Raw genomic sequence first — 24,817 nt, 5'->3', positions numbered from 1 at the left:
TTTGGGTGATTATAACTTAGTACAAATCCAACAATATAAAAAGTATTTTTAACACAAATACATACAGTAAGTAACTTGCCTTCTCCTTTGCCTCATAATGTTAAGGCACAGCATAGGACCCAAGAGATATGTCCATTGTGCAATGTGGGTGACCTCAGCAAGATTGGGCTCCACATGGAGACTACAGGAAGAATAAACTGACAAATTTGGCCTTCTGAATGTGTCCACAGTGGTTTGGGACTTGTTGCCTTTCACATGGCTGAATGCAGGTGCTTCCATTTAGAACTACGAAAAGCAGTTAGTGAGTCCCAGCTCATTATCTTGGAGATTAACCCAAGAAGCAGTGACACAATGGAGAGAAGGGTTATTCATTATTCAGGAAGGTTCTTTTCCTCTGTCAGTTGGTTGACCACATTATCTTATAAGAAGTGGATCCTAAGTTTGATTTTCAAGAGTTCCTGACCTCTGAACTTATAATGCCATCAATGGAATGAAAGTAGCATGCTGTTTAGGCTAATCATGTGTGAGAGATAGCAGATTAAGAAATAACTTGCCTCCAAGGATAAGAGGTATTGGAAACTATTTTGAGAACAATAATGGGATAAAAATATTCTATTAGTATGTTAATCAAAGATGAATTGATCTGCTATAATGTAGAATTTGCAGATCTTTCCTCTTGGGGCCAGAGTCTCTCTGAGAAAATGGGTGCTGCGAGATGTTTGCTCAAAAAAAAATCATCAACAATGAAAGTGGGCGATTTTCTGTAAAGCAACCCCAAAGGATGATGGTGATTACAATCAGTCATTAATATCCTGCTATTGTGCATGACTCACCACCACCCAGGATATCTTCATAATGTAGGGCCTCAAGAGGGCAGCATCCATCATTGAGGACCCTCACCATCTGGGACATGCCCTCTTCTCATTATTACCGTCAATAAGGAGTTACAGGAACTTGAGAATGCACACTCAATATTTTATGAACAGCTTCTTCCCTTCCACAATCAGATTTCTGAATGGCCCATGAACCCATGAACACTATTCCTCTTTTGCTGGATTTATTTATTTACTTTTTAGTTATAGCTTTAGTAATTTTATGTCTTGCACTGTACTGCTGCCACTAAACTGTAAATTTCATGACATAACCCTGATCCTGATTCTGAGGATTAACAATGGATACCTTTGCTCATACCAGCAAAGTGTTGGAATACTGATCTACCTTCTTGAGTTATTGAATAGGGCTAAGTGCTGCGACCAACTAGTGGACCTCGAGTATTTATTCCTGGTGTCATGATTTAGAATGAGCTGAACACTGCTGCTTGATAGTGCTGAGGTATTAGCTGAAGCAAAATAAAATAACCATGTGATTTAAGGGCAGAGAAAACATATTTTTATGTCAATGTATTTATGGACTTTTAACAAAGATGAAAATTTGTTCTGATAATTTATGTTGAAGTAGCAAAATTGCCCAAGATAAAAATACTGTTAAAGTAATGCTAAGTCTCTCATCAGTTTTGTCAGAAATCCATATTAGCCCAATTAATCATCTTCCATCAATATAACCATCCTGTCAACCAACACAAATAATTGGGCCATTACAGTAAATATGTTGCTAGATATCTGCTCTTCACCAGCTATCTGTGAACTAGTAGAAGAATATACAAGTCTATACTCCTTACTAAAAGACTCAAAGCACCCTTGAATTGCACTGCAGAGTTTGAGAAATAGTGAGAATTTTAGACTCACAGGTATAGGAGAAATGGGAAATAAATATAAACAAAATTCATGGATTAAGGGTGAAAGGTGAAATGTTTAATGGGAATATAATGGGGACTTTTTGATTCAGAGGGTGGTGAGAAGTGGTGGACTCGAGTTTGATTTCAAAATATGAGAAGAATTTGGAGAGGTACATTGATGGGAGGGGTATGGAGGTCTGGGGCTCAGATGCAGGTTGATAGCGCTAAGCGTGCTAATAGTTTAGTATGGACTAGATAGGCCAAAGGACCTGTAGTGTTCTATAGCTCTATGACTCTATAACATCTGGGGTTTCAATGGATACACATTGTAAATTGTGTTTAACAGTTTGTTGAGTTTTAATTGAGTGCACAAAACTGATACACAGATGATGAAGATTAAGGTGGCAAAATGGGAGACAAATGAACATGCCATATTATTAGATCTTGGCAGTAGTGATGGAACATTGGCATTCAGCCACTCTGAATGACACCTCCACAGAGCTTCCCAATGATATCCTAGGTTGGTGTTGAAGGCTAAAGTTATGAAAATAAGTACTTAAAAATAAGCAAAGGGAAATGTTATTTCTGTAAGACCATAAGACCATAAGACATAGGAGCAAAATTTGGCCATTCGGCCCATTGAGACTGCTCTGTTATTTCATCGTGGCGGATCCATTTCCCTCTCAACATCATTCTTCGGTCTTCTCGCCATAACTTTTCACACCTTGCCTAATCAAGAACCTGTCAACCTCCTCCTTAAACACATCCCTAGCTAACTGTGGCAACAAATTCCACAGATTCACCATTCTCTGGCTAAAGAAATTCCTCCTCATCTCTGTTCTAAGTGGACGTCTCTCTATTTTGAGACTGTTCCCTCTGGTCCTTAGCTCTTCCAACATTGGAAACATCCTGCCACATCCACTCTGTCTAGGCCTTTCAACATTTGATAAGTTTCAATGAGTTCCCCCTCATTATTCTAAATTCCATCGAGTACAGTACCTCCAAGTAACCTCAAACCACTTCCTTAACAATCGATTCCAACACCTTCCCAACCACTGAGGTCAAGCTAATTGGCCTATAATTTCCTTTCTTCTGCCTCTCTCCCTTTCTGAAGAATGGAGTGACATATGCAATTTTCCAGCCCTCTGGAACCATGCCAGAATCTACTGATTCTTGAAAGATCATTATTAAAGCCTCTACAATCTCTTCAACCACCCCTTTCAGAACCCTGGAATGTATACCATCTGGGCCAGGTGACTTATTTACCTTTAGCCCTTTCAGTTTTCCAAGAACTTTCTCTCTAGTAATGGCAACTTCACATGCTTCTGCCCCCTGCCGCTCTCAAACATTCGGCATACTACTAGAGTTTTCCACAGTGAGGAATAATGTAAAATACCTTTTCCGTTCATCTGCCATTTCCTTGTCCCCCATTATTTCCTCTCCAGCATAATTTTCCCACGGTCGAATACCCACTCTCATCTTTCTTTTACCCTTTATATATCAGAAAATACCTCTGGTATCCTTTTTGATATTATTAGCTAACTTACCTTCATATTTCATCTTTTCTCCCCTTATGTCCTTTTTTAGTTGCCTTCTGTTGGTTTTGAAGTTTCCCAATCCTCCAACTTCCCACTAATTTTTGCTTTATTTTATGTCCTCTCTTAGGCTTTTATGTAGGCTTTGAATTCCCTTTGACATCCCATGGTTGCCTCAACCTGCCTTTACAATATTTCTTCTTCTTTGGGTAGTATTTATCATGCGACTTCCAAATTGTTCCCAGAAACTCCAGCCATTGCTGCTCTGCCGCCATTCCTGCTTGTGTTCTCTTTCAGTCAACTTTGGCCAGCTCCTCTCCCATGCCTCTGTAATTCCCTTTACTCCACTGTAATACTGATACATCTGAGTTTAGCTTCTCCCTCTCAAATTTCAGGGTGACTTCTATCATATTATGAACACTGGCTCCAAAGGGTTCCTTTACCTTAAGCTCCCTAATCAAATCTGTATCATTAAGCAATGCCCAATCCATAATAGCTAATCTCCTAGTGGTCTCAACCACAATCTGCTTTAAAAAGCTATCTTATAGGCATTCAACAGATTTTCTCCCTTGGGATCCAATACCAACCTGATTTTTCCAATCTACCTGTGTATTGAAATCCCCCGTGACTATTATAACATTGCCCTTTTGACATGTGTTTTTTATCTCCCAGTGAAGTTAATAGCATTAAATGTTAATAACTGGGATCTGCGTCTCCAAGAAGCTTTTAGACTGTTTGTATTAAAGGGTGTCTGAAAGAATATCACACGTGTGTGAAGTCACATAAGTGGCAAAGAAACTGTATAAATGAAGAGAGCAGTTTATGCTTATTAGGAACAGGATAAAGGACATCAAGAAGCATGAAAGAAACATGGGGTGAACTAGAGTTCATTCCCCTGCCTTCAATTTCTGCAACGGATGACTAGTTCATCTGCATCTTTGGCATTTTTTTTTAGCATATAGGACATATACCTTTGTTTTTGTAATCCTTAGTGTTTTAGAAATGGTTCGTAATTTGGAAATCTTTTATGGGATATAAATCTTCTGTGAGTTTTAGATGTATTTTAAGGATGTTGCTTCAATTGAAACATGTATAACTGAAAATAAATGAACTGTGTTTTAAACCACTTTGTTAGCTGGAAGTATCTTCCCCTTGGTAGGAAGAGGGGCCCAATGCTCAAATAGTGGATGTAAGAATGGACATCATGTTGGATCATGGATATCCCAGCCTGTTGTCAAACACAAGACATTGTAAATTCACTTTAAAGTGATTCTCACCTTCCATGTAGGGGTAATGGAAAAACTTAAACAAACTGGCATGGAATGCATGAGTTTATACTGCACTCAGCCTTTTAGGAATGAAAGTTTTAGTCTCTGTAAAATACTAAATATTGTCAAATGTTTTTCACAGGCTAAATACATTAAGCAAACACACCTGTTCTAAGAGATAAGGGCTGTACTGCAAAGCAGAGTATGCTGGATATTAATTACCTTGATAAGGTTTTTTCAGTTAAGTGAGTCTAAAAGCACCATGATGTGGCAATAAACTCAATGCCATGGATTATTTTGATATTCGCATATCAGTGAACCATTTTGACTCAAAGGGAAACTACTTGGCCAGTTAAGTCAGTGCTCCTCACATTGACAAGCAATTGAGATGGTCTCACTCCCCATTCTTTCCCTCAAACTCTTCAGTTTATTTTCCCTCAAGTGCAAACCAAATTCCTGCTGAAAATCTTGACTAGTTCTGTTTCCTTCATTCTGACAAGCAGTTAACTCCACACCAAGATCACTTGTTTTGTTAAAGAAGATTTTTCCTCACATCCTCTCAGATCTTGTTTGCACCACCTTAAAATAAGTATTATGGTTATTGAACTCCCTTTTAATTGGAATAGCTGCTCTCCAGCTATGATCTTAAACATCTCCATCAAATCTATCTCTGCCAAAATCTCTATCAACTATATTGAAGCAAATAGCTTGAAGTAGTTTTCCTATTGTATAGTCATCTCCATAATCAAACTTCCTACAATTAATACTAATGATCATAAAGCATCCTAGCATATTCCATAGGGTGATTTCCTCAGCCTAAACTGTAGATTACGTTTACTACCTAGTCACCACCCTTAACTCCCACACACCCATTCTCATTATTAGAGGAAACAGTGGTGCTGGAGAAAGTACATAATATTTACATAGGGTACCAATGAGGATTTACAGAAAATTCAGTGGCTCTGCCACAAAACTCTGGGATTGGGAAGCAGTTGGTGTGTAGGATACAGATACAAGGAAAGCTCAGAATTATAATGTTAACATTCACTCGACCACTCAAATATCATAGAGCACACACAGAACCTGACTGCCTTGGAACAGTTTGCATTGGTTTGTTAAGGGTTTCTCTTAAGTTAGTCAATATAGTGTATGTTACACTGACTGCTATCTCACATTTTGTCAATCCTCTATGGATCATAAAGTCCAGTTTAATATAATTAAAATAGACAGGTGTCAGCACCCTGCATAAGGAGGCTCCACATCAGAAATGAGACCAATCACATTTTTGACAGCAATCAGCCTTTCTTGCTCATGCAATGAATTTCAGATTGATCCCTTGATGCTTAAATTTTATCCAACAATGATGCAATATCGCTTCACATGATATTTCCGAAACAAGCACCCATTCTGTTCTCAAAAAGATAAACTGTTAAAACTGAATGAAAAATTAGTTCCATCGTCTCTGCTTTGAAAGCCAGTACTTGGAATTTAATGTCTGTCCCATAAAAAGGAGAGCATGACACCAGTTCAAATCTCAAATTAAAGGCAATGTTGCTCTTTATGCAACACACTCAGAGTATAGCATTGCATAAAGATAATTTCAAAGTCTGATATTGGATCTGAACCTATAACATCTTGACTCTGAAAAGCAAGTTCCTTTGTGCAGTAAATGCTAAGTAAATCATCCTAATTGATTCTTAAATAAGATCATCAGTGCTTAGAACTTTAAAAAAATGAATAGGAGTGGAACAAATATGTTTAAATAAAACCTAAATGTTGCACTGAGAGCAAGCAAACCTTTTCACAAAATCACAGTTAAGTACAGAGCATCTCATGAATATTGCAAGACATTCAAATTTCCTGAAATATGATGAAAGGTCATCAACTTAAAGTGTCAATTCTGTTTTTCTATCCACAAGTGCTGCCTGAACTGCTGACTACTTCCAGCAAGTTCTGTTTTAATATCATATTTCCAGTTTAAGATAGCACTGGTATTGCCCAGTGTCTACTTACAAAACAAAGGAAACCACTATCTACTTTATTAATAACACCTTATTAATAATGATCAGTGCTAACAACACTAACAATGGACAGACAAGCAAAGGGTGGTTGAGCCAAGCGGAGATGAGCAGTAGCAGAGGTGAGGCACGGTCATGGCAAGTGGAGTTGTGTTCGAAGCAGAGTCGTGGCATCTCCTAGAGTGAGGGAAGTCCCGATGTCTGATTGATTTAAGCGCCGGGCTGAACTGAAAAGGTTGGGTACGGGCCAAATTGTGGCAGCTGGGGTCCAGCCTCAGAGCGGTCTAAGAGAGAGGAACGACCTGATGTTGAGATGATTTAAGTGCCGGGCCTGATTGGAAAGGTCATGGTGTTAGGACCAGAAGTGAGGTGAGGGCCAGTTCTGCTTACTGATCTATGACGTTTACTCAACTCTACACTGAACTGCCATGATGCCTGGCTTTGCGTCTGAGGTCTTGCAGAGTTTACTCTGCTTTGCAATGAACTGTGGCTGTTGCCTGCTCAGGCTGGAGTGATGCCCAGCTTCGTGTCTTTTGTAAAACTACAGTTCTGAATGCTACTTGCTTACTTGTATTGTCTGTGAGATTTGTTTTTTCTCTTTCCCTCTCCGGGCATTGGGTGTTCTGGTCTTTTTTTAATGAGTTTTTTTGAGGGTTCTCTGTTTTGTGGCTGCCTGTAAGGAGACGAATCTCAAGGTTGTATAATGTATACATACTTTGATAATGAATGTACTTTGAACTGAGAAACTGCCCTGCATTTGCAGCACTTTTCTTTCAGCTCCTTGAAACAAGGATTTGACTTAAACTATACACACAAAATACCGGAGGAACTCAGCAAGTCAGTCAGCATCTTTGGAGGGAAATTGACATTTATGTTTTGGGGCAAAGCCCTTCAGCAGGAAGTTATTACGCCATTTCAAAAATTTGGTTCCGTTAAATCCAACAGAATCCAATTTTGCAAGAAGAACAGAATCCGATGTTTAAACACAAGACATCTAGAGATGCTGGAAATCTTGAACAATACACATAAAATTGGTCCATAAAGAAAGATTTAGACACTTTGGCCTTTATAGATCAATCTATTGAGTACAGGAGTTGGAATGCTACATTTAAATTGAATAAAAACATTGGTGAGGCCTAATTTGGAGTATTATGTGCAGTTTTTGTCATCTACCTACAGAAAGGATGTAAATAAGATTGAAAGTGTACAAAGAAAGTTTGCAAGGATGTTGATAGAACAGGAGGACCTGAGTTATAAGGAAAGATTAAGTAGGTTAGAACTTTATTTCCTAGAACGTAGAAGATTGAGGGGAGATTTATGAGGGTTATAGATGGAATAAATGCAAGTAGGCTTTTTCCACTGAGGTTGGGTGCAACAACAACTAGAAGTCATGGGTTGAGAGTGAAAGGTGAAATGTTTAAGGGGAACATGAGAGGAAACTTCAGTCAGAGGGTGGTGAGAGTGTGGAATGATCTGCATGCACAAATGGTGGATGGGATTTTGATTGCAATGTTTAAGAGAAGTTTGGCTAGGTACATGAATGAGAGAGGTGTGCAGGTCTGTGGTCCAGGTGCAGGTCAATGGAATTAGACAGTTTAAACAGTTTGCATGAAATACATGCGCCCAAGGGCCTCATTCTGCGCTGTAGTTTTCCATCACTATAACTCTACATGTTGGAGGAACTCCAATATGATGACATGAACATTGGTAATGTTGATGACATAGGTAATATTGCAGCTATATAGGACCCTGGTCAGACCACACCTGGAGTATTGTGCTCAGTTCTGGTCGCCTCACTACAGGAAGGATGTGGAAGCCATAGAAAGGGTGCAGAGGAGATTTACAAGGATGTTGTCTGGATTGGGGAGCATGGCTTATGAAAACAGGTTGAGTGAACTCGGCCTTTTCTCCTTGGAGTGGAAGAGAATGAGAGGTGACCTGATAAGATGATGAGAGGCATTAATCGTGTGGATAGTCAGAGGCTTTTTCCCAGGGCTGAAATGGTTGCCACAGGAGGACACAGGTTTAAGGTGCTGGGGAGTAGGTACAGAGGAGATGTCAGGGGTAAGTTTTTTACTCAGAGAATGGTGAGTGCATGGAATGAGCTGCCGGCAACAGTGGTGGAGGTGGATACGATAGGGTCTTTTAAGAGACTTTTAGATAGGTATATAGAGCTTAGTAAAATAGAGAGCTATAGGTAAGCCTAGTAATTTCTAATGTAGGGACATGTTTGGCACAGCATTGTGGGCCAAATGGCCCGCATTGTACTGTAGGTATTCTATGTTTCTATGTTTCTATGTTAACTCGGCAGGTCAAGCAGCATGTATGGTGGGAAGAAACATTCAATATTCCAGGCCAAAACCCTTCCTCAGAACGGGAAAGGGAGGGGACAGAAGAAGCCAGAGTAAGCAAGTGGGTAGAGGGAAAAAAAACAAGGTAATAGGTGAGACCAGGCGAGTGGGAAAGTAGGTGACAGGGGGCGAGGTGATGGTAAGAAGTTGTTGAGAAAGGTGAAAGAGGTAAAGACCTGAAGAAGAAGGAATCTATTAAATGAGGACAGTGGACCATGACAGAAAACAAAGGAGGAGGGGCACCTGAGGGAGGTGATGGGCAAGTGAGGAGAAGAGAAGAAGTGAGAAGGCAACCAGAATGTGGAACTGATAAAGAGAGACGGAAGTGGGGGGGGAGGTGGTGGAGCAATTCCTGGAAGTTTGAGACATTAATGTTCATGTCATCATATTGGAGAGTACTCAGATGAAATATAAGGTGGTGCTCCTCCAACTTGAGTTTGGCCTCATCATGGCAGTAGAGGAGGCCATGAATAGACTTGTCAGTGTAGGAATGGGAAGTCCAATTGAAATAGGTAGTTGCTGGGTGATCCTGCCTTTTGCAGCAACAGAGTGAAGGTGCTTGACACAGGGGACCCCCAATATGCATCAGGTATCACTAATGTAGAGGAGGCCACACCAGGAGCACCAGATAGAAGACAGACTTGCAGGTGAAGTGTCGCCTCACCTGGAAGGACTGTTTGGGGGACTGACAAGTGGTAAGGGAGAAGGTGTAGATCTGGTGGCCAGTGCGATCATGTTTGCTGTTGTGTGCTGGGGCAGCAGGCTGAGGGTAGCAGACACCAACAGAATCAACAAAATCATTCGTAAGGCCGTTGATGTTGTGGGGATGGAACTGGACTCTCTGACAGTGGTGTCTGAAAAGAGGATGCTGCCAAGTTGCATGCCATCTTGGACAATGTCTCCCATCCACTACATAATGTACTGGTTGGGCACAGGAGTACATTCAGCCAGAGACTCATTCCACTGAGATGCAACAGAGAGCATCATAGGAAGTCATTCCTGCCTGTGGCCATCGAGCTTTACAACTCCTCCCTTGGAGGGTCAGACACCCTGAGCCAATAGGCTGGTCCTGGACTTATTTCCTAATTTACTGGCATAATTTACATATTACTATTTAATTATTTATGGTTTTATTACTATTGAATTGTTAATGGTGCAACTGTAACGAAAACCAATTTCCCCCGAGATCAATAAAGTATGACTATGACTATAACTAAAATATAGCACTTGAACAACAGGAATTCTGCAGATGCTGGAAATTCAAGCAACATACATCAAAGTTGCTGGTGAACGCAGCAGGCCAGACAGCATCTATAGGAAGAGGTACAGTTGACGTTTCAGGCCGAGACCCTGACGAAGGGTCTCGGCCTGAAACGTTGACTGTACCTCTTCCTATAGATGCTGCCTGGCCTGCTGCGTTCACCAGCAACTTTGATGTATATAGCACTTGTCCTGCTTTTAAGGACGGGGTGGGGGGAGATCAATGGAGAGGAGTGAGTGAACAATGGAGTCAGGTAGACAGCAATTCCTACAGAAACAGGAGGTGAGGAATGACAAAATGTGCTTAGTGGCAGGATATCATTGTAGATGGCAGAAGTTATAGAGAATAATGTGCCGGATGTGGAGACTTGTCGAGTGGTAGGTAAGGACAAGTTCAAAGAATAAAGATCAAAGTTCAAAGTAAATTTATTATCAAAGTATGTACATGTCACCATATACTGTCCAATCATTGAGCACTCTCAGTCTGCTAACAGCTTTCTCTTCAATTTGTCTACTATTATATTTAATTTCTTCGCCAGAAATACTATTCTTATTTCCATCACCTGACTTTAAATTTCTAAATTCTATTGTCTATTTGCAGTTTAAAAATTACAAATCAGAAACTTTTTGTGATACATTTTCAGAAATGTTCTTATTATGAAACTCAGGTACCTACTTGTATTCTAACTAATTTTTAGTCCATGGTTCCACTTTTAAATAACCTTGTCACCTGGATATTGCCAACTGCCTATATGCATAGAGTCTAATTTTCCTTTCTGTTAGGTTAACCCTGAATCAAAGATGAGTTTTGCCTATCTCTACAGCAGAGCTAGCTACTTGAAATTGAATCAAACAGGCATGTTATAAATGCAAAGGATTAATGCCACTTTGCAGGACCAGTGCAGATATTGTGGCACCTAGTACCAACACGGACTGATGGTTCACCATGATATGAATTCCTATTTGTGACTAATGCTCCAAAAGAAGAATGGGAAATGGAGAAAACAATTTGTAGTATTGGAAGGATTGAAAATCTGAGGCACAACGGAAAAGCAGATAGGCACAATCAGAGAGCGTCTGTATCAAGTGGCTGCAAAATCCTGTCGGAATATCCGTCACCATTCAGTTTCTTAGGTTTGTTGCACTGGCTAACCTAAGCAACAAAATCTGTAGAACCTAATTTGAACACTCTCCGCCATTGATAAAGATGTCTTGAGACAGTCCCTTCTCCAATCTGCAAATTTCAAATTGCTGCATTTTGAATAGATCTGAATCCTTTTTTCATCAATATTAATTTCGGAGTAAATGAAGAAAATTAATAACCAAGGAGAAATGCACAGAAATGTTTTTGATTTCCCTCTCTGAATATAGGGTAACAATGAAACAAATAAACAATATGTACCTATAACTATATTGCTCAATTGGTTTAATTCTTTGTTTCAGAGATTAATTGCTTCAGAACTCCATGTTATGATCATAGAGTGGTTACTTATTTATGATCACAGGCTACGTCCACACTAGACGAGATAATTTTGAAAACACCGGTTTTGAGTAAAAACGACAGGCATCCACACCAAGCGTTTTTCAAAATATCTCCGTCCACATTAGAACAGATATTCGGGCAAATCTCCTCCTACTGGGCATGCGCAGGACACAGTAAACAAGCAAAGAGGAAACGGTATACTTGGTGCGCGTTTGTCCAGTTACAGACATGAAAAACTTTATTGGCTCTCGCGCAGGAGGACTTAAAACTAAAAAACAACAAATACTGGAGCATATGGAGGCAACCGACAGGGAGTTCACAGACAGTATGACCCGGCCCGGCTGACGATGAACATTGAAAAACTGACTAACTCTGTTGCATTAATAAAGCACTTTGTTAAATGCATAAAACATGTCTGCATCAGTGTTATCTTGTATTTCCATACAAGGTTACATTAGGTTGTTACACATCTATTGTCAGAGAAGTACTTGCATAAATAGGTAAACCACCTTCATACAAGCAAGGACAGAAAACAGGGCAAAGTGAGTATATTTATTCAGTAAGCTATGGGTCAAAGTATTTGGTGAGTACATTTCTAACTCTACTGGCTTCAGTTTCATTGCCGTCTGTTCTGAAATTGTTAGGTTATGTGGGGGGGTTGCATTCAAGAAAACAATGAAATGCTGTGCTGCGGCCATCTGTTCCGGCACGTCATGACAGCGTTTTTAAATAGTCAAAAAAGCTAACTTTACAATTTAACTCTCACGCCGTTCACACCAATTGTGCGTTATAACAGCCGTCCGGCAGTGCTTGCGCACCAGCAAGCAGAAGCAGAAAAAGAATTGTGGTTTTGTCATGACAGCGTTTTTAAATATCTCCATTTACCCCGTCCCACTACAACGCACAACAATCGTTTTCAAATTTACAGACTCTGGAGAGTGTTTTGGAAAAGCTCTGTTTTTGGGGGATGAAAACTCCGTTTCAATGTGGACAGAGGGTCAAAGCAAAGAGAAAAAGCTGCGTTTTCAAAATTATCCAGTGTAGTGTGGACGTAGCCACACTTCAGAGACTTGCATCAATGATCTTAAGAAGTTCATATTCCACCAGAGGAGTGGGGGAATTTAAATATGTTTAAATGAATAAATTAGAACTATAATGACAATGACTATAAAATGAGTGGATTGTTCCTACATGCCCACCTGATTCACATATACCTTTTAGGGATAATTCTGTTATATTAACCAGGTATCTACAGTAGTTTGCATGTAACTTCTGACCCTAGCAATGCGGTTGGCACTGAGATGACCTCTGAAGTAGCTCAGCAAGCCATTCAGTTCACAGCCCATAAATAAATAAAAAGAGATGAATATGTACATACTTATTAAGTAGCTGCCATTCACTGTGAACAGCTAGAAAACAAGATGAACTAAGGTCACTGGCAGAAAAGCGAGTTTGTGAATTGAAATAACATTTAATTAAGTCGTCACCATCAGCTTGCTTCTTTCCATACCCCAATGGATAACGACACTTCCAAGCAAATATAATTACTCAGGAGTGTGAAACCCCACTGATTATTGCCTGTTAATACAGAGGTACTGGTCCTCAGATTTTACATGCTGCAATTTTTGCCTGCAAGGTAAAAGTAGCAGAAACCATTAAGAAAATATCAAGATTAGGAGTCACAGTTTGATGTAACTAATATTTTTACTTACTTTTGAGATTTTTGTGCATTATTCCTGCAAACGCCAGATCACTCATCCTCTGCTCCTCCAACCTGCCATGAGAAAATAGAGTTTCCCTCCTCCTCTGTTTTTAGACCTCCATTTATTTGCTCCCTCTCTCACAGATTTGTATAGATTGCTCCTTTATAACAAAATAATGTTGTCCAAAAAATTCTCCCTCACTGTCTATTTACTACAATCATTATACTTCAGATTTTATGAATACCTCTGAATGTGATGAAATGTAGAAGAAAAATGTAGTTGTAATTGAGGATAAGTTAATCAGGGGAATAGGTCTAAGTCTCCATCACAATGAGTCCCAAAGGCTGTGTTGTCTGTTTGGTGTCCGGGTTCACAGCACTTCTGATCCCCAGAGGAATTTGGAGTGGGAGGGGAAAATCCAGTTGCCCTGTCCGTATAAGTACTAGCAATATATGAAGAACAAGGAAAGAGATTTTGCTAAGGGAATTTGTACGGCCAGGGGCTAAATTAATAGGACCAGAGAGCTGAAAGTATAGCTCAAAAATTGGTGTGGAAGAAATGGTTTTGAATTCATGCCACCAGCATTGGGAAAGGAAGAAGCTACTCCAATGGGATGGGGTCAACATGAGCCATACTTGAACGAGGTCTTGGTAAATCTCAAAACTAGGACTGCAATAGGGGACTGTAAACAGTAATGGGGAGGATTCAACAACTTGGAAAAGTATGGATAAAGTAAAGGGGAAGGAGAGTGCAGAAGAGCTTACTGAAGTCTCCAGAATAAAGAAAAAGACAAAGAAAGTTTAGAAAGATATAAGAATTTTTTAGTCTTATCGCTTTTTATACTCTGTGTTTTTTGCCTGATTTTTCTTGGTTTTTTTTGTGCAGAGAGAGGGATTTGGCACAGCATTTTGTTCATTTTTTGGTGCGGGAGGAAGAAATTGGGGCTGATGATCGTACTACCTTTCTTTTCTTGATTTCATGGCTACCCGGAGAAGAAGAATTTCAGAGTTGTATACCTTGACAATAAATGAACCTTTGAACTCTTGAACCATCAAATTTAATTTCATGCAACATGGAGACAAAATTGAAAAGAAGGGTAATGAATACAGGATTGAGAGTGTGAAATTTGAATAAATGCTATGTAGGAAATAAGGTAGATGTCTTTGTAGTGCAGTTAGAAGTTTACAGGTATGATGTTGAAGGCATCACTGTGTTGTGGCTGGATAGGATCACATGTAGGAGGTTAACATCTAAGGTTGGCAGAGGAGGTGGGCGGCTTTGTTGGTAAAAAATGAAATTTAATCCTTAGAAAGAAGTGTTATAGAATCCGAAAATGTAGAGCTGTTAAAGATAAAGTTAAGAAGCTGCAAGGGTAAAAAGATCCTCTTGGAAGTTATTATATCAGGCTTCTGATCAGTAGCAAGGATGTGGGGTACAAATTAAAATGGGTGATAAAATGTCATGTAAAAAGGATAGTGTTATGATGGTCATGGGGATTGAGGGTAGAAGCAAAGAAGAAGCATTCTAAAGGGAGAATGAGGCAACTGTGGCTGACAAAAGAAATCAAGGGCTGATGTTCCTGTCCTGTTCTTGTTGATTTTCTCCGTGGAGAGGTAGAGATTGGGGGTTGATGATCATACTACTTTTCTTTTCTTTCTTGGTTTCATGGCTAACCGGAGAATTGAAGAATTTCAGAGTTCTATACTTTGATAAAAAATGAACATTTGAAGACAGCATAAAAGCAAAATAAAGGGTGCACATATATTGAAATACAGTGGAAAGCATTGGAAAGCTTTTAAAAACCAACAAAAGGCAACTCGAAAAGCAATAAGGAGATAAAAGATTAAATATGAAGATAAGATAGCTAATAATATAAAAGAGGATACCAAACTTTTTTTTTCAGAAATACAGTATAAAAAGAAAAAGAGTGAGAAGAGTGAACATCAGACTGCTGGAAAGTGATGCTGGAGATTAAAGGAAAGGAGGATAACTGAAGAAGTATTTTGCATCAGTCTTCACTGTGGAAGACACCAGCAGCATGCCAGACTCCAAGAAAATCAGGGGGCAGAAGTGAGTGTGGTCACTATTTCTAATGAAAAGGTGCTTGGGAAGCTAAAAGGTCTGAAGGTAGATAACTCAATTGGACCAGATAGTCTACACCTCAGGATTCTGAAAGAGGAAGTTGAAGAGATTATGGAGGCATTAGCCGTAATCTCTTAAGAATCACCAGATTCTGAAAATTGCAAATGTCACTCTCCTCTTTAGGCAGGGAAGGAGGCAGGCTGACTTCAGTGGTTAGGAAAATGTCAAAGTCTATTATTAAGGTTTTGTGGTACATGGAGACACATGATAAATAGACTAAAATCAGCATAAGGGGAAATCTCAACTGACAGATCTGTTAGAATCCTTTGAGGAAGTAACAGGCAGGATAGACAAAGGACAGTCAGTTATGTTGTGTACTTGGATTTTTAGAAGGTCTTTGACAAGGTGCCAAGCATGGGGTTTCTAACAAGATAAAAACTCATGGCAGTACAGGACAGGTACCAGCAGGGACAGGAGATTGGCTGACTGGCAGAAGACAAGTAATGGGAATAAAGTGGAGCTTTCCCAGTTAGCTGCCACTGTCAAGAGGTGTCCCAAAGGTATTGGTGTTGAATTGACTACTGTTTTTGTGTTAAAGGTCTGTATGGCAGAGTTTATGGCCTTTTGGCCACAGTTGTGGATGATACAAAGATAGGTGTAGGGCAGATACCGTTCAGAAAGCAAGGAGTCTGCAGAAGGATTCGGAAAGATTTTTGAATAGTTAAAGTGGCAGATTAATGCAGTGTAGTGAAGTGTATGGTCATGCACTTGGTTGAAGGAATAAAGGCAAGACTAGTTTCTGAAAGGGGAGTAAATTCGGAAATCAGGTGCAAAGTGACTTGAGAGTCCTAGTGTTGGATGCCCTAAAGGTTAACTTGCAGGTTGAGTGGTAGTAAGGAAGGCAAATACAATATTAGCATTCATTTCAGGAGAACTAGAGCATAATAGCAAGGATAGGATGCTGAGGCTTTATAAGGAATTGGTCAGAACATATTTCGAGTATTGTGAACAGTTTTCAAAGGTACATTTAATGTCAGAGAAATGTAAACAATATACATCCTGAAATGCTTTTTCTTCGCTTTTTTGGACTCCATATCTATGAAAGGATGTGCTAGCATTGGAGAAGATTCAGAGGAGGCTTTTGAGAATGATCCTAGGAATTAAATGTATGAGGGGCGTTTGATGCCTCTGAGCCTGTACTCACTGAACCTGAGAAGAATGAGGGGGGGATTTTAGAATATACTACATATTGAAAGACCTAGATTGAGTGCACAAGGAGAGGATGTTTCCTATAATTTGTGATTCTAGGACCAGAAGGCACAGCTTTAGAATAGAAGGATGTCCCTTTAGAACAGAGGCAAGGAGGAATTCCTTTAGACAGATAGTGGTGAACCTGTGGAATTAATTGTCAAAGCAAAAGTTGATAAGTTCTTGATTAGGAACCTCTTCAAAGGTTATGTGAAGAAGACAAGAGAATAAATCAACTGTGATGGAGAGCAGATTTGGCTAATTCTGAACTTGTGCCTTATGGTCTTATGGTCTAACTCCCTGCCGGCTGTAGTTGACAGGGATCATTTCCAATCAGTGACCGCATCAGCAAAGTCAAGTTACAGCTATTGCAAGGATCAGAAGGGGGTGGAAGTGGAATAGAGAAGGGGAGGGGTGACACACATTTCAGTGATGAGGACAAGTCTGCTTAGCACTATACCTTGAAGAAATTCTCAACTTGGAATGTCTAATATGTTACCCGGTAATTTTTGTGGACTTGTTTTGGATTGTTCAGCTAATCCTTTGAGTTCCTGAAAACTGCATTTGCAATTGGGAGTTAATCTTGTAAACTTAAGATGCAGCAAACTCCGAACAAATATATTTTACAAATTGGCCAATTTCGCTTTCCATTGATTTAACAGAAAGAACATTGGATATAGCATACTCAAGACTGGTGACTAGCCTTTTCCTACTTTACACTTCCAAAATTGAAAGTTCCACCCCATTAGGTAGATGAGTTCTGCACCTACGCCCCTAGGTCTTACGGTCTTATGACCTATGTGACTTGTGGCAATAGTGCAACATGCATTCATTTGATTCATATCATTTTTTCTTACACAAATAAATGTTTTTAAAAAGGTTTTAGCACTGCAGCAAGTTTGATATTCACCTGCACTATATACTCCAGTTCTTTATATATTCATTGATTACAAGAGAGTGACAGCAGAAAGACTGAAAATGGGCTTTGCCAGAAACACACTATTTTTCAGAACCAACTGGTAGCTTGGTTGAATGATGTGGGAATTTGTTATTCATGAAAGTCGATTGGGCTGATTCACAGGTGTATTAAACTTCTGTTCTCGCCCCCATGACTCCTTTCCTCCCCACTCTCAATACCATCTGTGTACACAATTCCCTGTATTATGTTCTGTAATTCATCAAGAAACAAAAAAAAACATGTGTTTCACCTTGGTAATAAATGAAGAGATTGGTACTGCATCAAAGGTGAGAGGAAATGACATTCTATTGAGAGATACTGCAACCAACATATTTTAGGTAATTACAAATATGTTTACCTTGCATTTTGAATTTCCTTTTCACTTACTTTCTGGGGGAACTCTGTCTTTGTGTGGGCAGCCTGATAAACTGCGGTGATGAGGGTAAAGGCCTGTGACGTGTCCAGTTCCATCACATCCTGGCGTGGGGCACTTGCTTTCTTTCTTTTCAGGCCGTGATGAATCTATCAAAATGAGAGAAGTTGTTTTACAAGAAAAATGACAACACTGTTACAGAGCTTGGCAAAATAGGTACTCCATCATACTGAAACTGGAACCTATATTAGTTTACCCTGTTAATTAGTAAACAGCGTTGCACTCTCGTCAACAGTCTGATCACACTGAGAGGCATGTCAAGTAAATTTCCTTTTTTGACGTTTGCTGGTCAGATGTCTGAAATAGGCTTTTGAGTCACATTTGAAGAGGATATATAACAAGCTGCAGTTCTGCCAACTTATTGACCAGAATAAAACTAAATAGTCAGCCTTGTGCAAACAGTGTACTGACAGCTTCCGTTTGGTGTTCTCAGCAACCTTATCAATTAAGGTGTGTAGGAAATGGAACCAGAGGGAAGTAATTCTTTGAAATTGGGCAGGCCTGGATTGGCAATGTTGTTTTTGTGCAAAAAAAAGCATAGGACCTATTTTTTTTGGAAAAGTTTGTAGCAAAACACTTATTAATTGTTGTTTAAGCTACTCCATAACAGGGAGCAATAGTGCAGGTTCAAAATGAAACTTGATAACTCCTGAAATCATTTTTGTTTCAGGTGTTAAAGCTGAAGAGATATCAAACTATACACATTCTGTAAAGGGATTAATTCTATTAAGAGTTGGGATAAAAAATAAATGAAACAAAAATAGTTGTGAAAGCATAGCTTGAAAGCCTTTAATTTAGAAGGTTGGGGTGCTCTAATTAGAAATTATAACATGATTTAGTCAAAACAAAGAAACAACTTTTAATTATATAGATCTTTAAAGAAATAAAGCGCCCTACAGTTCTTCACAGTAAATTTATTAGTCAAAATTTGACACAAATCCTTATAAGAATATACAAGTGTAAGTCAAAAGTAAATTTTAAGGACCACTCTAAACGATAAAATGGATACAGGGGGAGCCTTATTTACATCTATTAAATTGATTTACATCTGTTAAAAATGCTTTATGGATAGTTGAAGACCGAAAGATTAAAGATTAGCTTTATTTGTCACACGTACGTCGAAACATATAGTGAAATAAGTCAGGCAGAAAACGTGATAAACTTCATTAATACCGCTCGAGATAAGATTCTGGAGAAGGTAACATATAAAAAACAATGGCAAATCCCTTAATCAAATGATCCCAAGACCTAGAGTAGATGGCTACATGGATTTTAGAATGGTCCCAATGGATTGAAAAATAGCAACTGTAATATTAGCGCTAAAGCACCCAGAGAATCACAAATATTCAAACTTCAAACGGAAGTCATCCAAGTTCAAGATGGATCCCTGCTGGCTCTCAAAGACATCTGGGCATGCTTGTTCAAAAATTACAGGAAATTGGTAGGCAATTCAGAGGGTGAATAACCCTTAATTGTTAGAGGGTTAATGTAACATATTGTAATGTGTAACATCATGTCTTGCTAGAGTGCTGTGCAGAGTGTTGGTCTCCTTATCTCAGGAAGGATACACTTGTCTTGGTGATAATACAATGATGCTTTATAGCATTAATTCTTGTGACAATGGGGCCATGTTCCATGAAGTTCAGAATAAGTGGAGGTGATCTCATTGTATCATAAAATTCCTAAGATGCCAGATAGGTTGCATGCTCAGTGGAAATTTCTTCTTGAGCTGGTGTCTAAAACAATGAGCAAAGTTTCAAGATAAGGGATCAGATATTTAGGATTGAGATTAAGAGGAATTTCTTCCTCTGAAAGGTGATGAAATTTGTGAATATTCTAAACAGGATAATAGCTGCTTAATTATTGATTTTTGGATTGCATGAGAGATTAAGAAGTATGGAGATTGAGTGAGAATAAAGTTGAGGAAGATCAGTCATGACATTGTACAAGTGCAAATCAGTCTCAAATTCCTTTCCCTTATTTTATTTTGTATATTCCGATGGTCGTGAGATTAGTACTGTACACATGGGCAGAATTGGAGGAGTGATGAGGAGTTTAGCATTGATGGAAGTAACAAAGAAAAGAAGAGATGTCACTATAGAGTGGCTCAAATTCAAAAAACAAAATTGAAGATTGAGGCTGATGAAGCTTTGCAAGCATAGTAAAGATTTGATAAGTGTCAGATATGAAAATTAATAATAGTAAGTTCATTCTCAGAAGAGCTTTGGATAATTTTGTTAAATAAAGTGCATGTTGGAAATTCTAACCATAAATTTAAAAAAAGCACAAGCTATTCTGCAGGCCAGGCAGACCCTGAGAAAAAATAAACAGGGCAAATTATTCACATCAATGACTTTACAATGGGGAACAAATAGAATCTATGGTTGGGATAAGCTGAATCACAGTTGGTGGCAGGTAACATTAAAGATGAAAGTAGTTGGTCTTGGTGACTTATTGCACCAGCAGAGGAAGTCCAGAAAACATGGACGTTATATTAAGATTCAGTCATTAAAAAAGGAGTTAGAAATCATGCCTTCACAAAAAGGAGTTGTGAAAGTCTGGGATCCTCTTTATCAAAAGCCTGAATTCATTGGAACTATCCAGGCTGAGATCCTCCTTGTTGCATGGTAAAATGTACAAAGTATATGAAGTTAAAGCAGAAAAATAGCAACAGGCTATTTAAACAGCTGTATGATGTATTAATGGAATGTCCTCCTCTTGCTTCCACATCGCATGGTTCCAGATGTGAACAGCTTCAAAAGATCTACTGGTGGTCTCTTCCAAATGACTTTCAAGGTTTTGGTGGAACTTGAAGGAAAAGAATACTGCTGGAGATTTGATGCAACAAAACTAATATACTGTTATCAGATCCCAGTTTGCTGATAACACATTAATAAAATATTGACTAAATGTTGAGCAGAATTATTGTTGAAATTATCACTCTATATAGTTTGCCAGAGTTATATTGAAATGAAAAATGTATAATGTCATCACATTCAAAGGGTACTCACAAATACTGTATTTAATAGATCATTAATCAATTTGGAATTGCATCTTTTTACCTAAAATTGACCAGCAGTGGAGGACCTGGGGTCTTCTTACAAGTTAATTAAGAAAATAGCTGAATGAGATGTTTTTTTTTAAAAAAATAGTGCCTTTCAAGACCTCAAGACCTCTCAAAGAGCTTTACAAAGAGTAGTATACTTATGATGTATAATCATCAATACAATGTAGGAAATGTGGCAGCCAGTCTGAGCATAGTAGCATGATAATGACTGATGATATCAGTTGATGGACACTGGGTATAACGTCCTTGTTCTTCTTCAAATAGACCTAGTAGATCTTTACATCCATCCATCAACTAAGTACTTGCTATGAAAAATGGCACCTCTGATAGTATAGTACTCTTTCGATAGTAGACTGGAATTTATTTCATCTCAGGTTCCAGGAATGTGACTTGAGTTGTAGCATTTTTACATAGTGGCATGTGGGCTATAAACTGACCCAAAACAATGGAATATTCCTTCTTTTTCTCAAAAATAATAGACCCATGCAAAGGCATTCAGATGGAATAGTAAGTGTTCATTCAGTATATACCTTTGTGAGAGAGAAAAATCTGTTATTCCACGTGAATAAATCACTCATTATAAGCATTGGTTATATTGTAATATATATCATGGTTAATATATCTTGCACTAGTTTCATAAGAATTTTTTTTTGCTAATTGGTCATTTCCTTTTAATCAGAGTTATGCCATTTTCAGAAGTTCTCTGAATTAGTTGGGATTATTTTACTATTTAATGTAATATCAGTTGCTGGAACTTCCTTTGAACATCTCCAAAGAAAATAATGGCTGGCAGTTAAAAATCTGTTCAGCACAGAGTTCTGCAATTTTGCAAACATTTTCTGGTATTTTAGCACCCTTGAGAAATTTGATTCTCAAATTTTCAGAAGTACTTTCATTTGTGCTTACACCTTTTTGAAAATAAAACTTTTCCAGATGATATCAATATTTATACAACACCCAATATTTAACCTCTCTGCTCTATTTCTATCTGTTTATCCTTCAGGAGCAGGCACACAGATGTAACTATATGGCAGGCTTCACCAAAGTACAGGCTCACATGCAGTTTTATTCCTTACTGGCCTCCTTGGTAATCACTTGCCAAGAACACTTGGCTGTCTCTTCAGTTCTCTTGCACAAAACAAAAATTCCTCCCGTGAGCATTGTTTTCCATCAGCCTGCCTAGTTCCTTCTGATCCCGTGGGGAACTTTCCCATCTCATCCCCAAGTTTCCATCTAGGACTTGGAATGTGCCATCTATATATCAATGGGCACATTTAAGAGGGGGTTGCCAAGGGCATTACTGCTAGACTAAATGTTGGCAGCTGCAAGATCTTGCAACAGACCAACAAAGTAAAGGCTGAGTGATATTACTGCATTAGCTTCTTCAGTATGCAGAGAAACCTGAAAATGCTCTTCTGACAGCCCAATACGCTTATGGGATTTCCAAAAATATAGGAATAGGATGGCATTCATCACTCTTATAACATCAAAAATATGGTAACATCTACACTCAAGTGCCAATTTATGAGGTACAACTGTACACCTGCTTGTTAATGCAAATACCTAATTGGCCAATCATGTGGCAGCAACTCAATGCATGAAAGCATGCAGCCATTATCAAGAAGTTCTTCTATTGTTCAGACCAAACATCAGAATGGGAAAAAATGTGATCTAAGACAGATAATGATTGTTGGTGACAGATGGGGTGGTTTGAGTATCTTAGAAACTGCTGATCTCCTGGGACTTTCACATGCAACAGTCTCCAGAGTTTCCAGAGAATGGAGTGAAAACAAAAAAAAAGTCTTGTGAGCAGCAGTTTGGTGGGTGAAAATGTCTTGTTAATGAGATAGGTCAGAGGAGAAGGCCAGAGTCGTTCAAGCTAGCATCAAGGCTAAAATAACTCAAGTAACCATGCATTACAACAGTGGTATACAGAAGAGCATCTCTGAATACACAGCATGTTGAACTTAAAGTAGATGGGCTACAGCAACAGAAGACCATGAACATATACTCAGTGGCCACTTTATTAGGTGCAGGAAATATTAAAGTGTATATTATTTAAATAGTTATTGGTTGAAGTAAAAACGTTGTTTACTGAGTACCGTCCTTGCTATAAACTGCACTACCTTTGTTTAGTGAAACTGATCAAGTTTCTTTTTAAAGGCACCCATAAACTTTGAATCAATTATCATACCCAAGACCATGGCATCTTGTCCACCAATGTGTGAACAGGCAGTATAATAGGAAGAAAATGGATTTCCATATTTTGAAGTCTGTGAATTTTGAGTCCTGCATTTCACTTCTCACTGTCCACATTAAATAGTTTGATTATTTTTGGGTATCCTTAGTGTTTTCACCATGCAAACAACTTTTTTGGCAAATTGTTACACCATCTGCCCAATCGATCTAGCTGAGAGAGAAAGTAAAATTGTCCTCATTACTTAACTGTCTTAATGTGACTGGGAATTGATAATCACTGATTCTCTGACTTGTTTGCTTTAGGGCTGCAATTGTAATAGGGATGCCTAAGTGTTGTTTACTGTAGGGGTAACAAGTTGGAACTGCGCTTAGAAGGGAACCAAAAAGATAACTTTTTCTTGTTTAAAGCTTTTCTGGTTGAGCCTGAAAGAACAGTAGTAGCTAGACTTCTCTTCCTGCTTACGTATCAATCGCTGATCTCTTCTCAAGCAAGGGCTGTTTTCCTGACTCAAAATGCTACTTACCTGCTGAAATCATAAGCTGAGATCTGTGTTTAATTTCTCCAAGACAGTTTTGCAATTTAGTGAACTGAATGCTTTCCCTTCTTCTCTGAGCCAAAGCTGATGTACAGAATGTGAAGTACAAATTAATGTTCTGTGGTTATGATGAGCCAGGACGTTCCTTCAAGGTCTACAAGAATACTTTATGTTTCTCAGCCTGTTACGATGATGCTTTCTATCTTTTTCTCCCTAGCGTAGTATCCAACTCAGCATCAAAGCCTCTTAATATCAGGTAAGCACAGAGTTCAACACGTACTCATACCATGCTATTTAAAATCTATTCTAATTCTACGGATTTGACATGTAATGTGAGCAGCCAAAGTTATGGACATAATCAACGGATCTTCCTCAGCAAAACCCAGTTCCTGCACCCCCTTTAAATTTATCCTCTCTTCATTTAAGTTCACTGACAGCCTGTTTACAACGTAACTTCCAAACAAAGTGAGTTAAAAGTGTTTTTGAATATTAATTGGAATATTATCCAACAGTCCATAAAATCTACAAGTCCCAGTCTCAAGAATGCAAGATAGAAAATATTTTACTGTATTACTACATTTCATAAAAGCTACATTGTGTGTTATTGCTCCCAGATAAAAACAAATTTACATCCCTCTTGCATTGAAAGCAACATGCAAGCTTTTAATAAACATGGATGTTCAATTATCTAAATTGAATTACCCAAATTATGTATTACTTCTAACTACAAACATTTGTATAATTGGGCACCATTCCAATAGTTAATAGCTGACCACCTACCCAATTCTTCAGTATATCTGGGGCAGACTGCAGGGGGAATTGACATACAGATCCATGATAAGGTATATTTACCCAGTTTTGTACCTGACCTATTTTCTGCTGTCATTCCTGCAAATCACCGGACTATCTGCCATATATTATCTCATACAAAGGAATCAGTA

General features: G+C 38.7%; 1 protein-coding gene across 11 annotated transcripts in view; it reads right to left on the bottom strand.

The window, feature by feature from the left end:
* Nucleotides 1-24,817, bottom strand: part of LOC134340857 (myelin transcription factor 1-like protein) — a 441,621-nt gene that overhangs the window by 213,539 nt on the left and 203,265 nt on the right. For all 11 annotated transcript variants that reach the window (XM_063038433.1, XM_063038472.1, XM_063038480.1 and 8 more), the window contains one exon: nt 18,029-18,163. In XM_063038433.1, coding sequence (XP_062894503.1) covers nt 18,029-18,163 — 135 coding nt within the window. The remainder of the gene's footprint in view (nt 1-18,028; nt 18,164-24,817) is intronic.

Source organism: Mobula hypostoma, chromosome 2, assembly GCF_963921235.1.
Source record: "Mobula hypostoma chromosome 2, sMobHyp1.1, whole genome shotgun sequence".
In the NCBI taxonomy this organism is placed as follows: domain Eukaryota; kingdom Metazoa; phylum Chordata; class Chondrichthyes; order Myliobatiformes; family Myliobatidae; genus Mobula; species Mobula hypostoma.
Note: the sequence above shows the minus strand (reverse complement) of the source record. Positions and strands in the feature narration are given on the sequence as shown.